The sequence below is a fragment of the Gossypium arboreum genome, chromosome 5 (assembly GCF_025698485.1).
Source record: "Gossypium arboreum isolate Shixiya-1 chromosome 5, ASM2569848v2, whole genome shotgun sequence".
Lineage (NCBI taxonomy): Eukaryota > Viridiplantae > Streptophyta > Magnoliopsida > Malvales > Malvaceae > Gossypium > Gossypium arboreum.
The window spans coordinates 85,576,323-85,595,429 of record NC_069074.1 but is presented as its reverse complement, the minus strand read 5'-3'; the positions used below and the strand labels follow the sequence as shown (position 1 = coordinate 85,595,429).

The 19,107-nt window shown below is 30.9% G+C and overlaps 1 protein-coding gene across 1 annotated transcript; it reads left to right on the top strand.

Moving 5' to 3' along the window:
* Nucleotides 1-4,109: 4,109 nt before the first annotated feature.
* Nucleotides 4,110-8,610, top strand: LOC108460174 (probable disease resistance protein At1g61300). Its single transcript, XM_053029012.1, is given in 4 exon segments — nt 4,110-4,349; nt 4,872-7,847; nt 7,947-8,062; nt 8,315-8,610. A coding segment is annotated over 1 exon segment (2,958 nt). The 5' UTR covers nt 4,110-4,349; nt 4,872-4,879; the 3' UTR covers nt 7,838-7,847; nt 7,947-8,062; nt 8,315-8,610.
* Nucleotides 8,611-19,107: the final 10,497 nt, after the last annotated feature.

The window sequence follows — 19,107 nt, the reverse complement described above, 5'->3', positions numbered from 1 at the left end:
GACATGTTCATGTTGGTTCCACTAATTATACACTATAGTAGAACATGTCCTAAATACATAAACAAAACGTATGGTACGTACTTATAAAAACTTGTATAAATGTAGAATATCCTGAAAATAGAAAATAATGAGCTTCTTTCTGATAACATGCTCTTTGACTTCAACATAACTTAGTGTGGCTTGCAAATAATGCACCAGACGTGTGTTAAAATTGCTTATTGCTTTTAATATAATTCACCACTATTCTATGGTACATGCAAATGGAAAATATTGTTTGCTCATTACTTGTTCATAGCTTCTCGGCTAACCTTTACAACCATCATTATTATTTTTTTAATTTCCTTTTTATATTATTTGGTTTTTCCCTTTCTCATTAAAAACTCAAATTTAAATTCATTTAGAAAGAAAAGTAATATTATAAATTCATTTATAAAATTCTATTGCTTATTGCTTTTATATTATTGAATGTTGGCACTGAATGTCGAATGTTAGACTATTTTAAGTTTTAATTCGAAGTTGTTCTTGTTTTGTGTGTGCTTTAAATATGTTTGGCTCATTTTCTCCAGTATGATTGTTTGTCTAGAAGAATTAATTTCTGGAAGCTATGCTTGTTTATGCGTCTCACTGCGACCAATATCACTGCAGCTTAAATTACCTATAGCTTGTGTTTTTTTGGTCATCTAAAGCCTTTGGTGACTATCAAGTAAGACATTATACACAATAACATTATTGCAACTCTTGATCACAGAGGTGTAATCCCCTGTGTATGTATGTATATTAAAAAAAAATTGAAATAGCAAGTGAAGGGAACCTCAGCGGAGTGCAACACCCAGGCATTGTATGTTTATTATAAAAAAGAAATATGGTCGAAAATTAGAGGGACCTACGAAGGGTCCCACAAGGTCTCTTGCATATATGTTATTAACAATAAGAAAATGAATGGAAGGGGGAACCCTCCCACGGGTATAACCCCGCCTATATATATTATATTTTATTAGAAAGAGAGAGAATGATGATTGAAAGTTTTCCATGGACAATTACACTTCACGGACAGTTATTACTTGACATCTCTACTTTCACACCAACAGGCGATTATACCTCCGTAGACAGGAAACACTAAAAGTTAAATCGCTATAAAGTTTCAATTTGAAAAAGACTTGGGGATTAAGATAAAAATTATTCAAAGGACTAAAATGGCTAATAAACCAATTTTAAATAGATGATAGTGGGATGTGATGTTGAATGTCATTAGATAATATTAATTAAAAATTAATGTTAATTAAACATGATTAAAGTAATTAATTAAGCTTCATTATAAACTAACCTAGCTATATAAGCCAAATTTAGTGGAAGGAGAGATGAATATTTATCTTCTCCAACTGGCCAAGGGAGTAAAGCCAAGTAAAAACGCCATTGTTGAAACCTTGTTCATTCGACCAACATTTACAAGTAAGTCTCTAGCCATTTTGTTTTTTTTTATAGATTTTTTTTATCATGATAGCTTGATTAAGCTAGCTCATGTATCAATTTGTTCAATTGGTGAAATTTTGATAAGTTACCATTGTTCAGAATTGAATGAATTAGGCTTGAAATTGATAGAAATTAAGCTTAGGTTATCAAAAGGACTAAATTGTAAAACTTGATTGTTAGCTTTTTACATTAGGAACAAAATTGAATAAAATGAAATTTTTTATGAAATTGTGGTAGGAATAGAAAGTATAAGGTCTCTAATGAATACATGTGAAATCGAATTTTATTCCGAAGCTTTAAATCGAAAATTTTACTTATCTTGGGTTTAGGATTAAATTGAATAAATTGTAAAATATGCATGATTTGGTATTTGATTGTGAATCGGATGAAAATTGATAGTGTTATATGTTTTGTGATTGTACGTAGCTGATGTCGGCACTGAGCCTTCGAAAGGAAAAGGAAAAGTCAGAGTTGTCGACGAGTGATGCAACCCTACAATTTGTATTTTTATGATTCGGGATCGTATTATTTGTTTGCATATACATTGGTTATTGAATGAGGAAATGTCAAGGTGAGTATATAATGAAAATGTGAATTGTTGTGTTAGGCTTGATATGAAATGTTGAGATAGAAGACTAAAATTAATAAAATGGAAAATGGCATGAATTACTTTGAAATGTGATATGGGATATGGAAAATTGAGTAGAAAATATGTTATATATGGAATGAGACATAATGTGTATTGATAATGAATTGGATTGTGATTAAGCTTGTGATTAAGAAATGATGTATGTATTGAATTATAAAATGAAATTAAACATTGGTACCTTATTAACTAGTCTGGTTGAGTCAAATAGTTAACATGTCATAGGATTAGATTGTCTATGAGTTTGTGCACTCATGTGCCAGGATGCATCTCATTTGCCAGGATGCATTTTATGTTTCATTATTCACTTTGTGCATCAAGATGCAGCTTGTGTGCCAATATGTGTTTTGTGCGTCAGGAATGTGCTTCATGTGCCAATATGCACTATATGTGCCAATTTCCATTACTTCAGTTTATTTGATTATGCACTTCGGTGCTAGTTTGGTGTGTTGCTTGGATGATCCGTGTATTCACTTGAGTCCTATTAATAGGGATTATAAATGGTAAACTTAATAAATGATATCAAAATGAAATTGTATGATGATATGGAACCACTTGTGTACTGATGTAAATCAAAATGAAGAACTATGTAAATGGTTACGCGTAACAGTTGAATACGAGTCTTGAGGGCCGAAGCAAATGTGAATGACTCAATAAACTTCAGAAAAGTTTTATATGCATGGTGTCCTTAGTTCAAATTTCATTATGGATAATTTTTTATTGATTTATAAAAATATGAAAAGACGAAAACACCATCATAATCATATATCCTACTTTACAAATAAGATTATTTTTTGGTAATTTTCTTACTGAGTTGAGACCGAATGATGAGTTAAACCAACTTAGTAAAAGACTTAATACATAGTATAGATAAAAAGGTTTTAAACTAAATTTTTTAAAAGAATTTAGGGTAAACTACACCATTAGTTGTTCAAGTATAGGTAAGTTTTCGTTTTGGTCACTTAACTAAAGAAGAGTTACAATTTGGTCACTAGTGTTTTCAAAATTGTTTGTTTTTTGTCACCTGACTATTAAGTGGCACTTGTTAGTTGGTACAATAATAATTTTAGTCCTCAATTTTTATATTTTCTGTCAATTTCAGCTTGATTTTGTATATAATTATTAAAAAACTAAAATTATTTATAAAATAAAAAATGTATATAAAAATCTAAAAATAAAATCTTGAATATGTTGTTGAATAACTGAATTGTATGAGAAATAAAAAAATATCATTTAATAGAATCCAATAACAAATTAAAAATAGAACAAATCAATGTTTCTTAAAGCCAAATTAGTAATATTTTCAAATTGAATTGCATGCCCTAGAAGAATATATAAAACTGATATTACAAAGGCTTATGAAATTGACCTTGATACCATTTTTCTATACCACAAAAACAAAATTTTCAAGCTCAATTCAAATTTTCATTACATTTAAATTAATTTTCTAAACCAAAATTATAAAAATAAATTGTATTCGAATTTTATAATTTCTTATAACGTAAAAGCTACGTCAAGAAATAGAAGAGGTAAAAACGGAGATATATAATTTTTTAATGTTATATATATATATATATATATATTCTTTTTAAAGAATGGGTATTGGATATTTTGATATAAATAATATAGAGAAATTTTGAAGGTTTAAAAAAACTTCCTCATTTTCTCTCACTTTATTTAATTCTTAATTTTATAATGTTCAAAAATTTTAAAAATAATTTATTTTTACCATTTTATATATTATCAAGATCAAATTAACTGAAAGTATAAAATTAAGGACTAAAATTGTTATTATTCCAATTTAAAAAGTAAGCATATGTTAGAAATTGTCGAGAATTCAAAATTAAATCCTGACAACTTCAACAATGCAAATAATTTACTAATGGGGTGCGAATAACTATACCTAATACAACTCGTTTATTTTATTTCAAGTTGTAACTTATAATTATGCATTCTTATACCCTACCAACTATTATTATTATTTAATGCCAACTATAGTGGTTTTGTTTTGATCTCCAAGGTCTATCACAAAATCCCAAGCATCCTGTCAAGCTAATTTTCTTTCATTTGCTTAACCCATCACATGCTTTTCTTTGCTTAATCCATGACTTTGAAATGATTGTTTCTGATTATCTGCTACTCTTATAGCTTTGTAAGACAGTCAAGGAAGAAGTCAACTTCACTGCTTCATTTTCAGTTCTATTCTCTCAACACTTTTCACCCACTAAGTCAGGTAATAAGATCTGAACCTATGATTTCCCCTAGTGATTTTCAACTGTTTTAGGTTTAGGACTGGGTGATCAGCAGACATAATCTTCTTTAGATAGAAATTAATACAAAAAGATGATTTCCTTTGCTTTTTACATAACAAGAAAGATGAATAATTGTATTAAGATCTGAAGCAATGATTTCCTCTACTGATTGTCAACAGTTTTAGATTTTAATACAAAAAGAGCTACCCAGAAGCAGTATAATGTTGAAATCTGAAACTGTTGAACATTTTAGCTCTTAATATTCTGTAATGAACTCTTGCACACTTGAATCTAGCATGTTATATAGTTTGAGAGGTTGATTCTGGATATACAATGGTGACCAGAATTTCATCATGTTTCTGTCTGCCACCCATTCATAGCTCCATCTAATAGACGCCATTGCTTGAAACTTGCATTCATGCTTACACTGACATATCAAAACTTCATAAAAAGTCCAATACATTCACATATTTTCATTATCTGCTACTGTTAGACATTCACAGACATAGCAATGGAGTACGTAGAGCCTGTTGTTGGCATTGCAAATTGTCTCAGAACTCCTGTTTGTAAATATTTGCAATATCACAGAAAGCTGAACGATTATGTGAGAAACTTCAAGAGGATCCGAGATGAATTGAATTGCAAAATGGAAGATATAGAGCTGCAATTGAAAGCAGAGCTTCTTCGTCCTCTGGGGAAGATACCAAAGCAGGGAGTTAAAAATTGGTTGAAAGCTGTGAAAGAGATGATTAGGGAAGCACAAGTTGTTGAAAACAAAGTCAGTAACGGGAGATATCTCTGTCGTGCTTGCAACGGGAAGCTGATTGATGACAAGACTCGAGAAATGAAGGAATTTCTTGATAAAGCTCCTAATGCCTCTGAAGGTCTTGCCATGGATGGTCCAAATGCTGGGTTGCTACTGCCAACATCAGAACTAGTTGGAGATCAGGAAGCCGTCAGAAATGAGATTTGGGCATGTTTGATGCAGGAGGAGGTGAGCAAGATTGGGGTTTGGGGGATGGGCGGTGTGGGTAAAACCACTATCATGAAGCACATCCACAATGCTCTTTTGAAACAACAAAGATTCGAAAGGGTAATCTGGGTTACCATATCAAAGGAGTTCAATGTAATGAAGGTACAAGATAATATTGCAAGTGCGTTGGAGTCGAAGGAATATTTAGACAAAGAAGAGGACAAGCTCAGACGAGCTGCAATCTTGTCAGAAATGCTGAAGAACGCAGGAAAGCATGTTCTAATCCTAGATGATGTGTGAGATAAAGTCTCTCTAGAGGAAGTTGGGGTCCCTGAGCCAAGTGGCGGCAATGGCTGCAAGTTGGTGTTGACAACCCGTTCGGAGCATGTCTGTAAGTATATGGGTTGTAAGGTGATAAAAGTGAAGCCCCTTTCAGAAGAAGAGGCATTGATACTATTCTTGAATAAAGTTGGACCTAACATAGTTCAAAGTCCAACTATAATGCCTACTTTGAAGCTTGTTGTCAAGGAATGTGCGGGCCTACCTCTTACAATTGTCGTGGTAGCTGGTACCATGAAAGGAGAAGATAACCCTCTTATTTGGAAAAATGCACTCGGGGAATTGAAAGATAGAATAGGGAAAGTTGAAGGAGTGGAAGCTGAGGTAATCGAGCGCTTGAAATTTAGCTTCGATCACTTAAAGGACAAGCAAGTGAAACATTGTTTTTTGTATTGTACGGTATATCCCGAAGATTTTGAAATTGAAAAGGATGAACTAATTGAGTGCTGGATTGAAGAGGGATTCATAGATGATATGGGTACAAGACAAGAAATGAAAGACAAGGGACATGTTATTTTGAAGAAGTTAGAAGATAACTGCTTGTTGGAAAATATTACCCATCGATTTGATCGACCTGGCGTAAAGATGCATGATGCACTGAGAGACATGGCATTGTCGATCACAAGTATGAATCCTCGATATATGGTACAAGCAGGCTTGCAATTAGAAGAGTTACCAAAAAAGGAGCAATGGAGTCCGGATATTGAGAAAGTATCGCTTATGCGTAACTCCATATCAGAAATTCTCATAGATGTGCTGCCTACAAAATGTCAACTGCTCACGACCATGTTATTGCAGCAGAACCCTATAAAGATGATCTCAAATTCTTTCTTCACAAACATGCCTTGTCTTAGTGTTCTCAATTTGTCCTTTACAAAGATCGAGAGTTTACCAAATTCCATCTCTGTACTGAAGAACCTCACAACATTGTTGCTTTGTGGCTGTTCTGAATTAAGAGATCTGCCATGTCTTTCGATGCTTCAAGAATTGAAGAAGTTGGATCTTTCTGGGACTAAAATTGTGGAAGTCCCAGAAGGAATGCATATGCTGATAAAGCTAATATACATTAATCTTAATGTGTCCACTCTGAAAGAGATACCCACTGGACTTTTACCAAAACTCGTTCACCTTCAGCACTTGAGTTTTGATGCGAACAATGAAAAAACAAGTCTAAAAGCAGAGGAGATAGAACCATTGAACAAGTTGGAATGCTTTACCGGACGTTTCGAAGACATTAGTGAATTGAATAAGTTCATCTCCTCAATGCAGCAAACTAAGAAAAATCTCATCAAGTACGATTTACAGGTGGGCTCATATTTTATGCCAACTAATAGAGGTAAAAATTTAACAATTGTAGGAGTCGACGATTGGGAAGGTGAGTTAATTATGCACCCAATTGAAATTCAAGAGTTGAATATTACTCACAGCGACTATTTGAGAAGCTTAGTGGATGATAATTCTTCCTTCAAAAATGTTATTGACTTGAAGATGTTGCATATTATGTACTGTGAAGGGATAGAGTGTGTTGTTTCCTTGTCCTCTTTTGCCCCTTCTTCCGCTCATCCATTTCAGAGCCTCGAGGTGTTGTATCTTCAACTTCTGCCAAAGTTGAGTGCCCTTATTAAGAAAGATGCAGGAATTGGTTCAGCAACAACATCAACATCGGCTCCGTCTGCCACATTTTCCCATCTTAAGAAAATTGCTATAATCGGATGCTCAAGTATGAAGACGTTGCTTCCACATTGGTTGCTTCCAAACCTCCAAAACCTGGAAGTAATTTGGGTGTTTGTATGTGATGAGGTAGTAGAAATATTGGGAGCAGCAACATCAGAAGTTGAAGAAAAAGGGAGTGATGCATTAATCAAATTCCATCTTCCCAAATTGAAAGAGCTGCAGTTGAGGGAATTACCAAATTTGAAGAGCATTTGCAGCAAAAGTGGAGTAATGGTTTGCGATTCTCTCCAGCTTATCCACATTTTTCATGGCTGTGATAAACTGAAGAGAATTCCCTCATTTGTTCCCCTTGTTGGCACTGAGGAGCCATACGCATATGCTCCACCTTCTCTTACCATCATGTCAAACACAGAATGGTGGGAATCGTTGGAGTGGGATGACCATCCAAACTTTAAAAATGTTCTTCACTTCAACCCCTGGTGAAGAATTCAAGGTATGTACCATTTATAGCTTTGTTTATATTTTCTTATTTTATAAACTTAATTTCTCCATATTAATACAATTTCATGTATTTTTGTTGATGTTGTTGAAGAGAAAGAGAGATAAAAGTGTTGGTGGGAAAGAAGTAGGGGGGAGGATAGTGCAAAAGAGAGGATAAAAGGAATGATGGAAGGAAGAGGTTAAGAACATTGAGATTGAAAGGCAAAGGTAAATAAGAAATCAAACTGTCTCCACTTTTTAAACATTTTCCCACTCTTACCATTCCTTCTATTCTCTTATTAGTCTCTAAAAATTATACATATGTAATTCCCAAAATAACTTTCTAAATTTTTATATTTATAATTAAAACATTTAAGTTATAAATTTTCATATTTATTTTGTTTATTTTATTTTTTAATAAATCTGATTTCTCCATTTTAATACAATTTCATGTTCTTCTTCTTTTTTCTTTTTTTTTAGTTTAAGATGATGTTAAAGGTGATATGGCCTCCATTGCTGCCAAAGAAGTAGAAGAGAGTAGCAGGGCGGAGGATAGTGCAAAATAGAGGATAAAAAAAAGGTGAGAATAGTAGGAATGATAGATGAGGTTAAGAGCATTGAGGAATTGAGCAGCCACCATAAGAATTGACTTCATTTCCACATCTCTTCGGTTGTTTTCACATTTTAAACATTTTCCTTTCTTAGGATTCCTTAAATTTTGTTATTCTTCTCAAAAATATTTATTTGTTCTAAAATATATCTACTCCCCAAAATAACCTTCTAAATATTTTAATTTTTATATAAAATAATTAAATTATGGACTTATTTTGATATGATTGTTGCATGCAATTCTATTATTGTATCATTCCTGTTGATATTTTAATTATAATTTAATACATGTTGTTTAAAGTTGTTTATTATTTTAAACTTTATTATTGTTGTTGTTTTTGTTATTAATAGTAAGTAATCATATTTAAAATTTAATTTAAAAATAGGACCCACTCTAAATATAATTTTTAAAATTTTAAAATATGCAACTTAACAATTTAATCCATTAGATATCATATTATAGAACTTGTAGTATAATTACATTTTACTTTACAAAATAAACTTGTATACTATAATTATATTTTAGTTTATAAAATATCATTTAATTTCCATCATATTACAAAATTCATATTTTAAAATAAAAAAATTGAAGTAAAATAAAAGTTGTAATAACATATTTAAAAATAATTATAATTATAATTTATAATTATTAGTTATAATTTGAAAATTATATATTATAACATTTGAATTTATAAATTAATATATTTTATTTATATTTAATAATTCAAATAAAAAACATTATACTTTAATTATTATAATTAAAAATAAACTATTTAAAAATTAATTAAATACTAAATATGTAAAATCACATACGTAACATTAAACACTAGTAAAATTAAACATCTCCATGAAACAAGATCAAACAATAATAAACCAATTATAAATTATTTTCTAAATCTTCAAACCATGGGCCTAATTTTAAACCAAAATAACATACCTAAACTCACGTACATAAATTGTGGAGCTTGAACTAAAGCCCAAACATAAGCTTAAATTTCAAATTGAATTGATGTAACTCGTTAATTGGGCCTTAATATTATTTTTATAAAATAATAAATATTATTTTGAAAATATTTTTAATTTTTATATAAAATTTTAAAAAATGTAAAGAGGATGAAATTTAAATCTAAAACATCGCATTCTTCAATACCTTAATTTTACTATTTTAACCAAAGGTACATTTAATTTTTGTATCAAATTTTTTATATGAATTTGGTACCAAATTTTCATCCACTTGACAAAAAAATTTCTAATTATATAATGGTGCGCCATAATCTAGTGTACTAAATAAATTTATAAATATTGTCATTTTATTCAAATTAGTTTCCAATACTATGCGAGTTGTAAGTGATTTTATGTATTTATTTTTAAATTATTAAATAATATTTTTTTACAATTTCAAAATTTTTACTAATTAATGAGGATTAATTTAAAACTATAGTACTCTTTGCTTATATTAATCTATTGGCATAATCTTAATTAGATATGTTTGTATTGATTGTAAAGTGAAATTATTTTTCTTAACATTTATAATTGATTAATATTAAAATATTTGAAATTAAAATAAATTACTAAAAATAATTTAAATAAAAGTTAGATTTCAAATGGAATTAAAATATAATATTAGATTATGACTACCTTTAAAGTATAATTTATCGAGTAAACTACATCGTAGGTCAATCTAAAATAATATTATTTCTATTTTGATCACTCTAATTTTTTCAATTTAGTCACTTTAATTAAGATAATTGCTCGAATTAGTCATTGCCATTAAAAATTCTATTAATCCACTAACGAATTGCTGATATGACATTTTTTTTCTACTTTTGACTAAAGCTAGTGACTTTTTTATAATTAGTCCAAAACATTTGTTTTTGTTTATTTGAAGCATAAGAACCACTTATCCTTGTCACCACTCATCCCCTACTTTCCATCTCTATTGCTCCTCATTGCACCATAAGAACCACGTTTCATCACAATGGTGTACAAAGAGTGTTGGTTGTGTTTTGACTATCGTACAAATTAGTGTAGAAATACAACAAGACAAACTTCTGAGTGAATATTATTGGAAAACTGTAGGTGAAGTTAGAGCGAAAAACACAAGCAGTCATGTAAAACCTATGGCTATCATCGAATCTTGCATGGCGACTGGGGAGATGACGGATTTTTTAGTTCTGACGAGGAACTTGGATATGATATCCAGAGTCCATTTCCACTTATCGTTATTAGATAGTTCAGATTTTTGACAGAGAATCTTTTTGATTAGAACATAGTCAATAGCTAAGACAAGGTGAAAGAGAAGTAACAAGGAAGCTAAAACAGTAACAAGCTTGGGAAAGGATTGAGTAGAAACTGAGGGAAGAGGATTGAGTAGAAATTGACTTCTTCATGGACTCAGTACGGGATCTAGGAAGGGAAAAAAATCGATCTTTATGAACAAATGAAAAAAACCAAAGGAACCCAAAATTTCTTAGCTAGAAAAGATCAAATAGAAAGGGCTTTGACATAAATTTACCTTTGAGGCTTTGCTATAAGAAAGTGTTTTGGACTAATTATAGAGAGATCCCTAATTTTAGTTAAAAGTAAAAAAAGAATGTCATGTCAGCAATCAGTTAATGGGTTAACATGGTAGTGACTAATTCAAATAATTATCTTAACTATAGTGATTAAATTAACAAAAAATTTAGAGTGACTAAAATATTTTAGAGTAACATGCGGTGTAGATTACCCTTATTTATTTAGTCATGAATGTGACGGTAAAAGCCAAATGGGCTTGAATCCAACAAATGATGATTTTTTTATGATGCGTGGGGTTTTTTATTTTTATTTTTTGGGTAAACTACATCACAAGCTATCCAACTATTACCCTTTTCTTTCTTTCTTTTTTGTTATCCAGCTATCAACCCTTTTAATGTGGTCACTCACTATTGTCCCTTTTCTTTTTTAGTCACCTGATTTTTTTTTTTTTAAATTTGATTACCCAACTAATCAATATATATATATTTTGGTTTATTTATGTTAAATGGCCTTAAATTTCTAATAGAAAGGTGACATGGCAATTAAAAAGTTAGTGTAATAAAAAAATTTACTCTTAACTTTTACATATTATATCAATTTGATCATAATTTAAAAAAAAAAAATAACCTTCAAAATTACAAATGATCTCAATTTGATGATCAAATTTTACCTACCTCTTCTGCTTCCCCCACAGTCACTACTGTCGTTTCCTCCATATCCTCCTCCACCTTTCTCCAAACAAAAAAAGTTCTCTTTTTTCTTATTTGAACCTAATTTATCATTAAATAGTAGCAGATATATTCTGTTTGTATGATTTCTGGGTTGACATATTCTTCTCAGCTGAATGCTAATAATAACAATAATATGATGAAACAGTGGAGTAATTTCTGATGTGATTGCCTTCATTTCACTCGCTAGTTGCATGTTTATTGTTCATGTGCTGATTAAACAAGATTTGAAAAAGGCTAGAAGCATGAGCATGCAACACTGAATTGTCAAATACTCAATAGTATAAGATTGAAATGGTGTTATTTTGCAGGAAGAATGGGTGATTTGCAGAATAATACACAAAACAGGCGAGAAGAAAAATGGGGTAGCTACTGCGCAAGGACAAGGCTATCTCTTGGAACTTTCTTCAATACCTTCAATAGCAAAGCAACAACTTGCTTTCGTCCACTGCTTGGGATCCCAACTCCGTTGTTAGAATCTCAAGCTCAAACTTCAATGCAAGCTGCCCCTAACTCTTTTATGGAAATTGCCTGAAAAAAGCCTAATAAACCCAGTTGTGTATTCAACTAATGGGTTCCAACCCTCCTTTCCAGCCACTCCCACCAATAAACGGAAATTATTTGTAAATTTTTAAAGTTAATTTTTTTTTTAAAATTATGATGAATTAATATAATATGTAAAAGTTAAGTGATAAATTTATTATTATATTAATTTTTAAACTGACATATCACCATCCCATTAGAAAGTTTTAAGGCACTTAACGGAAATAAAAAAAATCTCGATTAATTGATTGATCAAATTAAAAAAATTAATAATTGAACGATGAAAAGGGAAAGAGATAATAACTAGATGTAGTTTACCATTTCTTTTTAAAAGAGTATTAAAAATACAGAGGAATGGGCTGGTAAGGGAGAATTTCATTCTTTGAATGGTCCAATTAGAGTAGCAATTGCTGGCTCCGATGCTAATTTAATTTCTACACCATAAAATATCCAACGATTAACACGGAAGTTTGCACTAAAGCTGATCCCACGGTCACATTCATAAGATAAAATTTTAAGAATATGAAATGTTATCATTAAGTAACTAAAATTTAAGTAAATCAAAATATTTAATATAAAAATTATAAAATTATAATGTCACAAAATTTGTCAGAAGTGTATTACTTTTATGGGATATTTTTACTCTTTTTGAGATAAATTTGTTCTTTCTGATCCCATTTTTCTCATGATAACTATTTCATCTTTATTCTTTAAAAATCAATTACTATCAAATTGTAAATAAATCGTTTATCACAAAGATAAGTGATCCATGACCGTGTTTACTTTTTATTTATCATGTAGCTGATTAGAGAATATCATTTACCTTTTAGTTGAGCTATGAATTCCATTGTTGAAGAATGATGCTACATATTATAAAAGTCATATACCTAATGTACCAACTTTCAGTTCTTTATCTATTTAAACTCAAACTTTCATTTACATCAAAGTATACGAATCACACATACATAGTCCATCATCTACTCAGGATTAAGGTATGTCACACTATAAACGTCACAAATGAATAAATCTACAAGTGAGTTACATCTATGTCTCCATTTTCTAAGACTCAATCTCTCCAATACTAAAGACAAAGTATTTCCTTAATTGGATTGGATAGATAACATGTAACGCCCCCTACCCGTGTCTGACGCTGGGACCAGATACAAGGCATTACCAGACTTAAACATGCACACAAACAAAAATCGGCCCTAAAATTTCATTTAATTCAAAACTGTTCGACACATGTATAACGTCCCTTATTTGGGTCTACGAAACCCAAAACATACTTTGGAACGGTTTCGGGACTAAACCGAGAACTTACGAAAACCTAGAAAATTTCATGCAACAACAAGTCTTTCAATTTAAACATATTTCACTTTGACCAACATCCGTGACTATCAACCTCATCACACCAGAAACATAGAACATGACATGATTAATTAAGCTTACAAACCATAGTGAATATGGGCCACATCCCATGGCCATATACGATAACTCAACGTAGACCAATAGGTTAGGCCAAATCATAATAATAATACATGTCATAAAACTAGCTTCCTATACATGCCACTCACTTGATATTTCTAATATTTGAATTAATTCTCCCAAAAGTGATAGCTTGATAGTGTGATTCAGCCTTCGATGATCTCCAACCCCGAGCCAACCTGCCTATACTGAAGAAATGGAAAGGAGGGGTAAGCTTTATCCTTAGTAAGTCCATATGAAATTAATAAGCAATTACTAACATGCTTTTTAAGATAAAACACTATAATTGTACAATTACACATGTTCAGGTTAAGCTGTTTTATCGAGTTACAGTTACTAAATCATTTATATCTGGATCTAAGAAACGCCAAATTAAGTTCTGTTAATTTTAATTGAAACTAGACTAATATACCTTTCTCCCATAAAATTTTCAGAATTTTTTATTCATCCAATTAGTACAGTTTATTCATTAAAATTTCCCCTGTTTCAGTGTTCGGCTACTCTAACCTCTGTTCAGTACGAATCAATTTTCTATCTATACAGAATTCAAAGGGATATGCCATTTATTTCTCTTAAAATTAGACCTAATAAGGAATCTATACATGTAAATTATAACTCCTAATTATTTTTTTCAAAATTTTTAGTGAATTTCTCAAATAGGAACAGGGGATCTCAAAGTCATTCAGACTCTGTCTCACAACAATTTAAATATCTCATAACATAAAATTCAATTGCATGTACCGTTTCCTCTATGTGAAACTAGACTCATTGAGATTTAATCTCATATTTTATTCAGCCCCTAACTCAATTTCCACAATTTATGGTGAATTTCCAAAGTTGCATCACTGCAGTAACCCAAAACTGCCAAGGCTAAATTTACTCAATCACAACTATTATTCACTAAATCCATAAAATATTATTTCATCCATCATGGAAAGAACACATAATAATGCTTCATAGGCATAGATCCATAATCTCAATGTCATCAAGTATCTAGACTTATTCCTCATCATGTCATTTTCATAGTATTCACCAATACTATATACTTCATATATCAAGGCATCACACATAAGTTTAGTGTACATACCTGTACAACTTGTAATTTAACTTAAGAACATACTCACCAATGGCTTGTCTCATTGGGACCATTATCGAATACTTTGTCAAATTACCCGTTGAACACTCGGAATATAATCGGATACACGGAAGGCCGCAGCTAGACAAACTCAATAGCCTGCAAAGCTACCATAATCTCACCCATAATGAACTCTGAACGCAACTCAACGAGCTCGGGTGTTCGCATCCATAATGAACTCGGAACACAACTCAACGATCAACGAGTTCGGATGCTTGCATCCATAGGTGAACTCGAAACGCAACTCAACGAGTTCGAATGCCTCATAATTCTCACTAACTCGGACCACAACTCAACGAGTTCGGATCTCAATTTTCTAATGACATGTCACTTGTATCCTAATCTATTCCTAATGTTCAAACTGGATTTTCCTCTATCATACTCCTTTGCCATCTTCCACGAAATGCCAAAATCGATACTTCGGTGATAGTTCATACTCATCAAGTAAATCATATGATTACATATTATTCAACAATAACCACAAAACATAACATTTCATGATAATAAGCATCATATCATATAAACAACATTAAATTGCTTAAAACAACAATTATGTTACCCTATTTACTCATGAACTTACAATTCATATAATATCATAACATTAACATTAAAATACACATTGCATTATTAAAATCATATGAACTTACCTCGTATGCGAAAATGGTCATTTTTACCATTTTATCCACAACTTGGTATTTTGCCGATTTTAGCCCGAATTTCAATTTTCCTTGCTCTATCATTTCAAATATAGCCTAATTAGGACTCATATTATTCAAATCAACCCAAAATCATATTTTAAAAAAATTACAATTTTATCCTTAAACTTTCACATATTTACACTTTTGCCTAAAATCTCGTAAATTAAACTTCACCCTATTTTCTTATGTTTTATGACATGCTGATCATTTTTCCCTTCTATAGCAACATCAAATTCACACTCTATCATGTATTTATGAACATTAGATATTTTTACCGATTAGGTCATTTTAGTCATTTTTACGTAAAATCACTTAGAAAAAGTTGTTTAACACAATCTCAAGCTTCATATTCTACCATAAAACATCAGAATTCATGCATATCACTCATGGGTAAATTTTTAAATATAAACCCTAGCTCAAAATATTGGTAGAAATAGGTAAACTGAGCTACGAGAATTTCAAAAATGTAAAGAACATTAAAAACGGGGCTAGGATTGACTTACTATTGAGCTTAGAAGTTGAAGAAACCCTAGCTATGGTAGCAAGTAAAATTTGGCAGCAACATGAAGAAGATGAATGGATATTTGCTTGATTTTTCCCATTTTAATTCATTAAAATCCAAATGACCAAAATGCCCTTCCTTACTAAACTTTCAAAAATTCCATCCATGTCCAATTTTTGTCCAAAAACTTAGAAAATGATCAAATTACTATTTAAGGCCTCTTAATTAATATTACAAAGCAATTTCATACTAGAAACTTCTAGAATGCAAGTTTTGCAACTTATTCAATTTAGTCCCAAATTTCAAATTAAACACTTTATGCATAGAATTTCTTCACGAAACTTTCACACAATCATGCAATCATATCATAAACCTCAAAATAATTATAAAATAATTATTTCTATCTCGAATTTGTGGTCTCGAAACCACTATTCCGATTAGGCCGTAATTCGGGATATCACATAACATATTAGTTTTTCAATTAGTTTGTTTATATTTTTATTAGACTAAGGATATGTTTAGATTATCTATTAATATAATTTTTTTTCCATATTATGATCCAACCACGTAATACCGTTTAGTATTAGTTAAATGTTAGATAATTGTTGGGTCAATATTTACTTTGCGCAAAAATCATAAAGAATAATATACAAAGGATATTAATGTAATGAATGAATATTTTATTAAATCAATTTGTTCAAAAAATATGAGTATATATACACGAAAATACTAAAATAAAGACACTAGATCCAACAGTCTTCCATTTGACCTAGTGAAGTAGATAAGTCATATTTCGCATTCCCATGTCTTCTACATGTTTCTCAAAACTCCTAACCACCAAAGTCTTGGTCAATAGATCCGTAAGGTTGTCCTCTGATATGACTTTGACTACATCTACTATTTTGTTTGTTATTGCCTCCCTTATGATATGATACTTTCTATCAATATATTTTGTCCTTTTGCTGTTTCTAGTTTCCTTGGTGTTAGCTATTGTCGCACTATTATCACAATACAGTGTGATAATTTTTTCCATACCATGAACAACTTTAAGACTCGTAAGGAATTTCCAAAGCCATATTACCTATTTTTTTTCCTCAAAAACAGCCACATATTTGGCCTCCATAGTGGATTCTATAATGTAACCCTGTTTGACACTTATCTACACTATGAACCCATCGCCTAGGACAAAGTTATAACCCAATGTTGATTTGCTAAAATCCCGAACACATTTGGAAGTTAGAAATGATATAAAAAATAAGAGTGAGATCTCTTCCAAAATATGCAAGGAAATAATTCATCATTATCTACAAATACTTGAGTATATGTTCTATTACTTGCTAGTGTCTTGGGTTGGGATTTACCTAATATCAACTCACCAGCCCTACTATAACACAGATATCTAGACGTGTGTGTATCACAACATACATGATATTTCCTACTGCCAAAGCATAAAGAACATTTCTCATGTATTCGCTTTCTTAAAGAGAGATGAAAACTTGATACAAAAGGTTGAGATCCCTTCTTGGAATTTGTCATTGCAAAACATTCTATTATCTTGTCTATGTATGAAGCTTTTGATAAAGTTATCACTTTATTCTTTCAATCCCTTAGTATTCAAATACCCAAAACATAGTTAGTTTCTCCCAAGTCCATTCTAAATTGTTGGGTTAACCATAATTTAACCAATGTCAATGTCTCTACATCATTCCCAATTAATAAAGTATTATCGACATATAGAATAAGAAATACCACATTTCCATCCTTAATACTTTTATAAATAATAGGTTCATTAATATTTTTCTCAAATCTTAAAGTTTTTATTGCTTGATCAAATCTTTTATTCTATAAATGGGATGCTTGCTTATGTTTGTTGACAACCACGATTTTAATAGCCTTAATAGTTAATAAAACAATTTTTAGAGATTCAATTGATATTATTTCATTATTTATCATAATAATTTATTTATATAAACTTGAACATATTTTATAATTATGAATGAAATTGAGTGATTATTTCCTCAAAATTACTTAGAATCTTTCTTTAATTCTTAACATGGTATCAGATTTAGGGAATTTGTTTTTTTTCCAAAACCCTAGAACCAAAAAATCTCATCAAGTATCGATTACAAATAGGCTCAACTGATTCGCGTTCTATAGTAAATTATAAAGAAGATAAGGCTGTATCACTTGTAGAAGTGAGAATTTTTAGAACCAAGTTAATTATGCTCCTAATGGATATTCAGAAGTTACACATTTTGTACTGGCACAATATGAGAAGCTTAAGCGATGATGTTTTTTCCTTCAAAAATTCTACTAACTTGAAGGTTTGTACAATTGAGCATTGCGATGGGATAGAATGTGTTGTTTCTCTTTCCTCTTCTTCCTCTCATACACTTCAGAGCCTTAAGGTGTTGTTTCTTTACAAATTGTCGAAGTTGAGTGCCCTTATCAAAGTTGAGGTTTTTGGTTCAGCAACAACATCAATATTGGCTCCGTCTGTTACCTTTTCCTATTTTAAGAAAATTCATTTACCCAACTGGTTCTGTAGCGACGTAAAAATTTTTAGCTTAGCTTTCGATTGGTCGCTAATTGTGATGATTTATTAAACATTTGAAAACCAACTTTTGATTTTATTAATAAAGGGAGTCGCCACCGATCCTTTTTATAGGTGTGATCGGACACCTAATAAATTTATTTTTAAAACAAAAAGAAGGCCAAGTTTAGGTCTACGTGAAAGTCCAGAGAAAAATTTGGGTTCGGGAGTCAGTTGCACGCGAGGAAGGTATTAGCACCCTCGCGACGCCCAAAATTGGTATCTTATAAACAAGTGTTGTCTTAATTTTCAAAATTGCTAGTCCAAAGTAACATTGAATCGTGATCCGATCAAAACACGAGAAATTTCAAGTTTCCTTTTCTATTGAGAAGGATATACCGTTTTAACACGAGTCGATTGATATTCACCCAACATAGCGATGAAATCGATGGCATAGTGTTTAAATCGGTACGTTGCCTTGCTTATTGAAATAAATAAAAACACGAATAAATATTTTAAAATA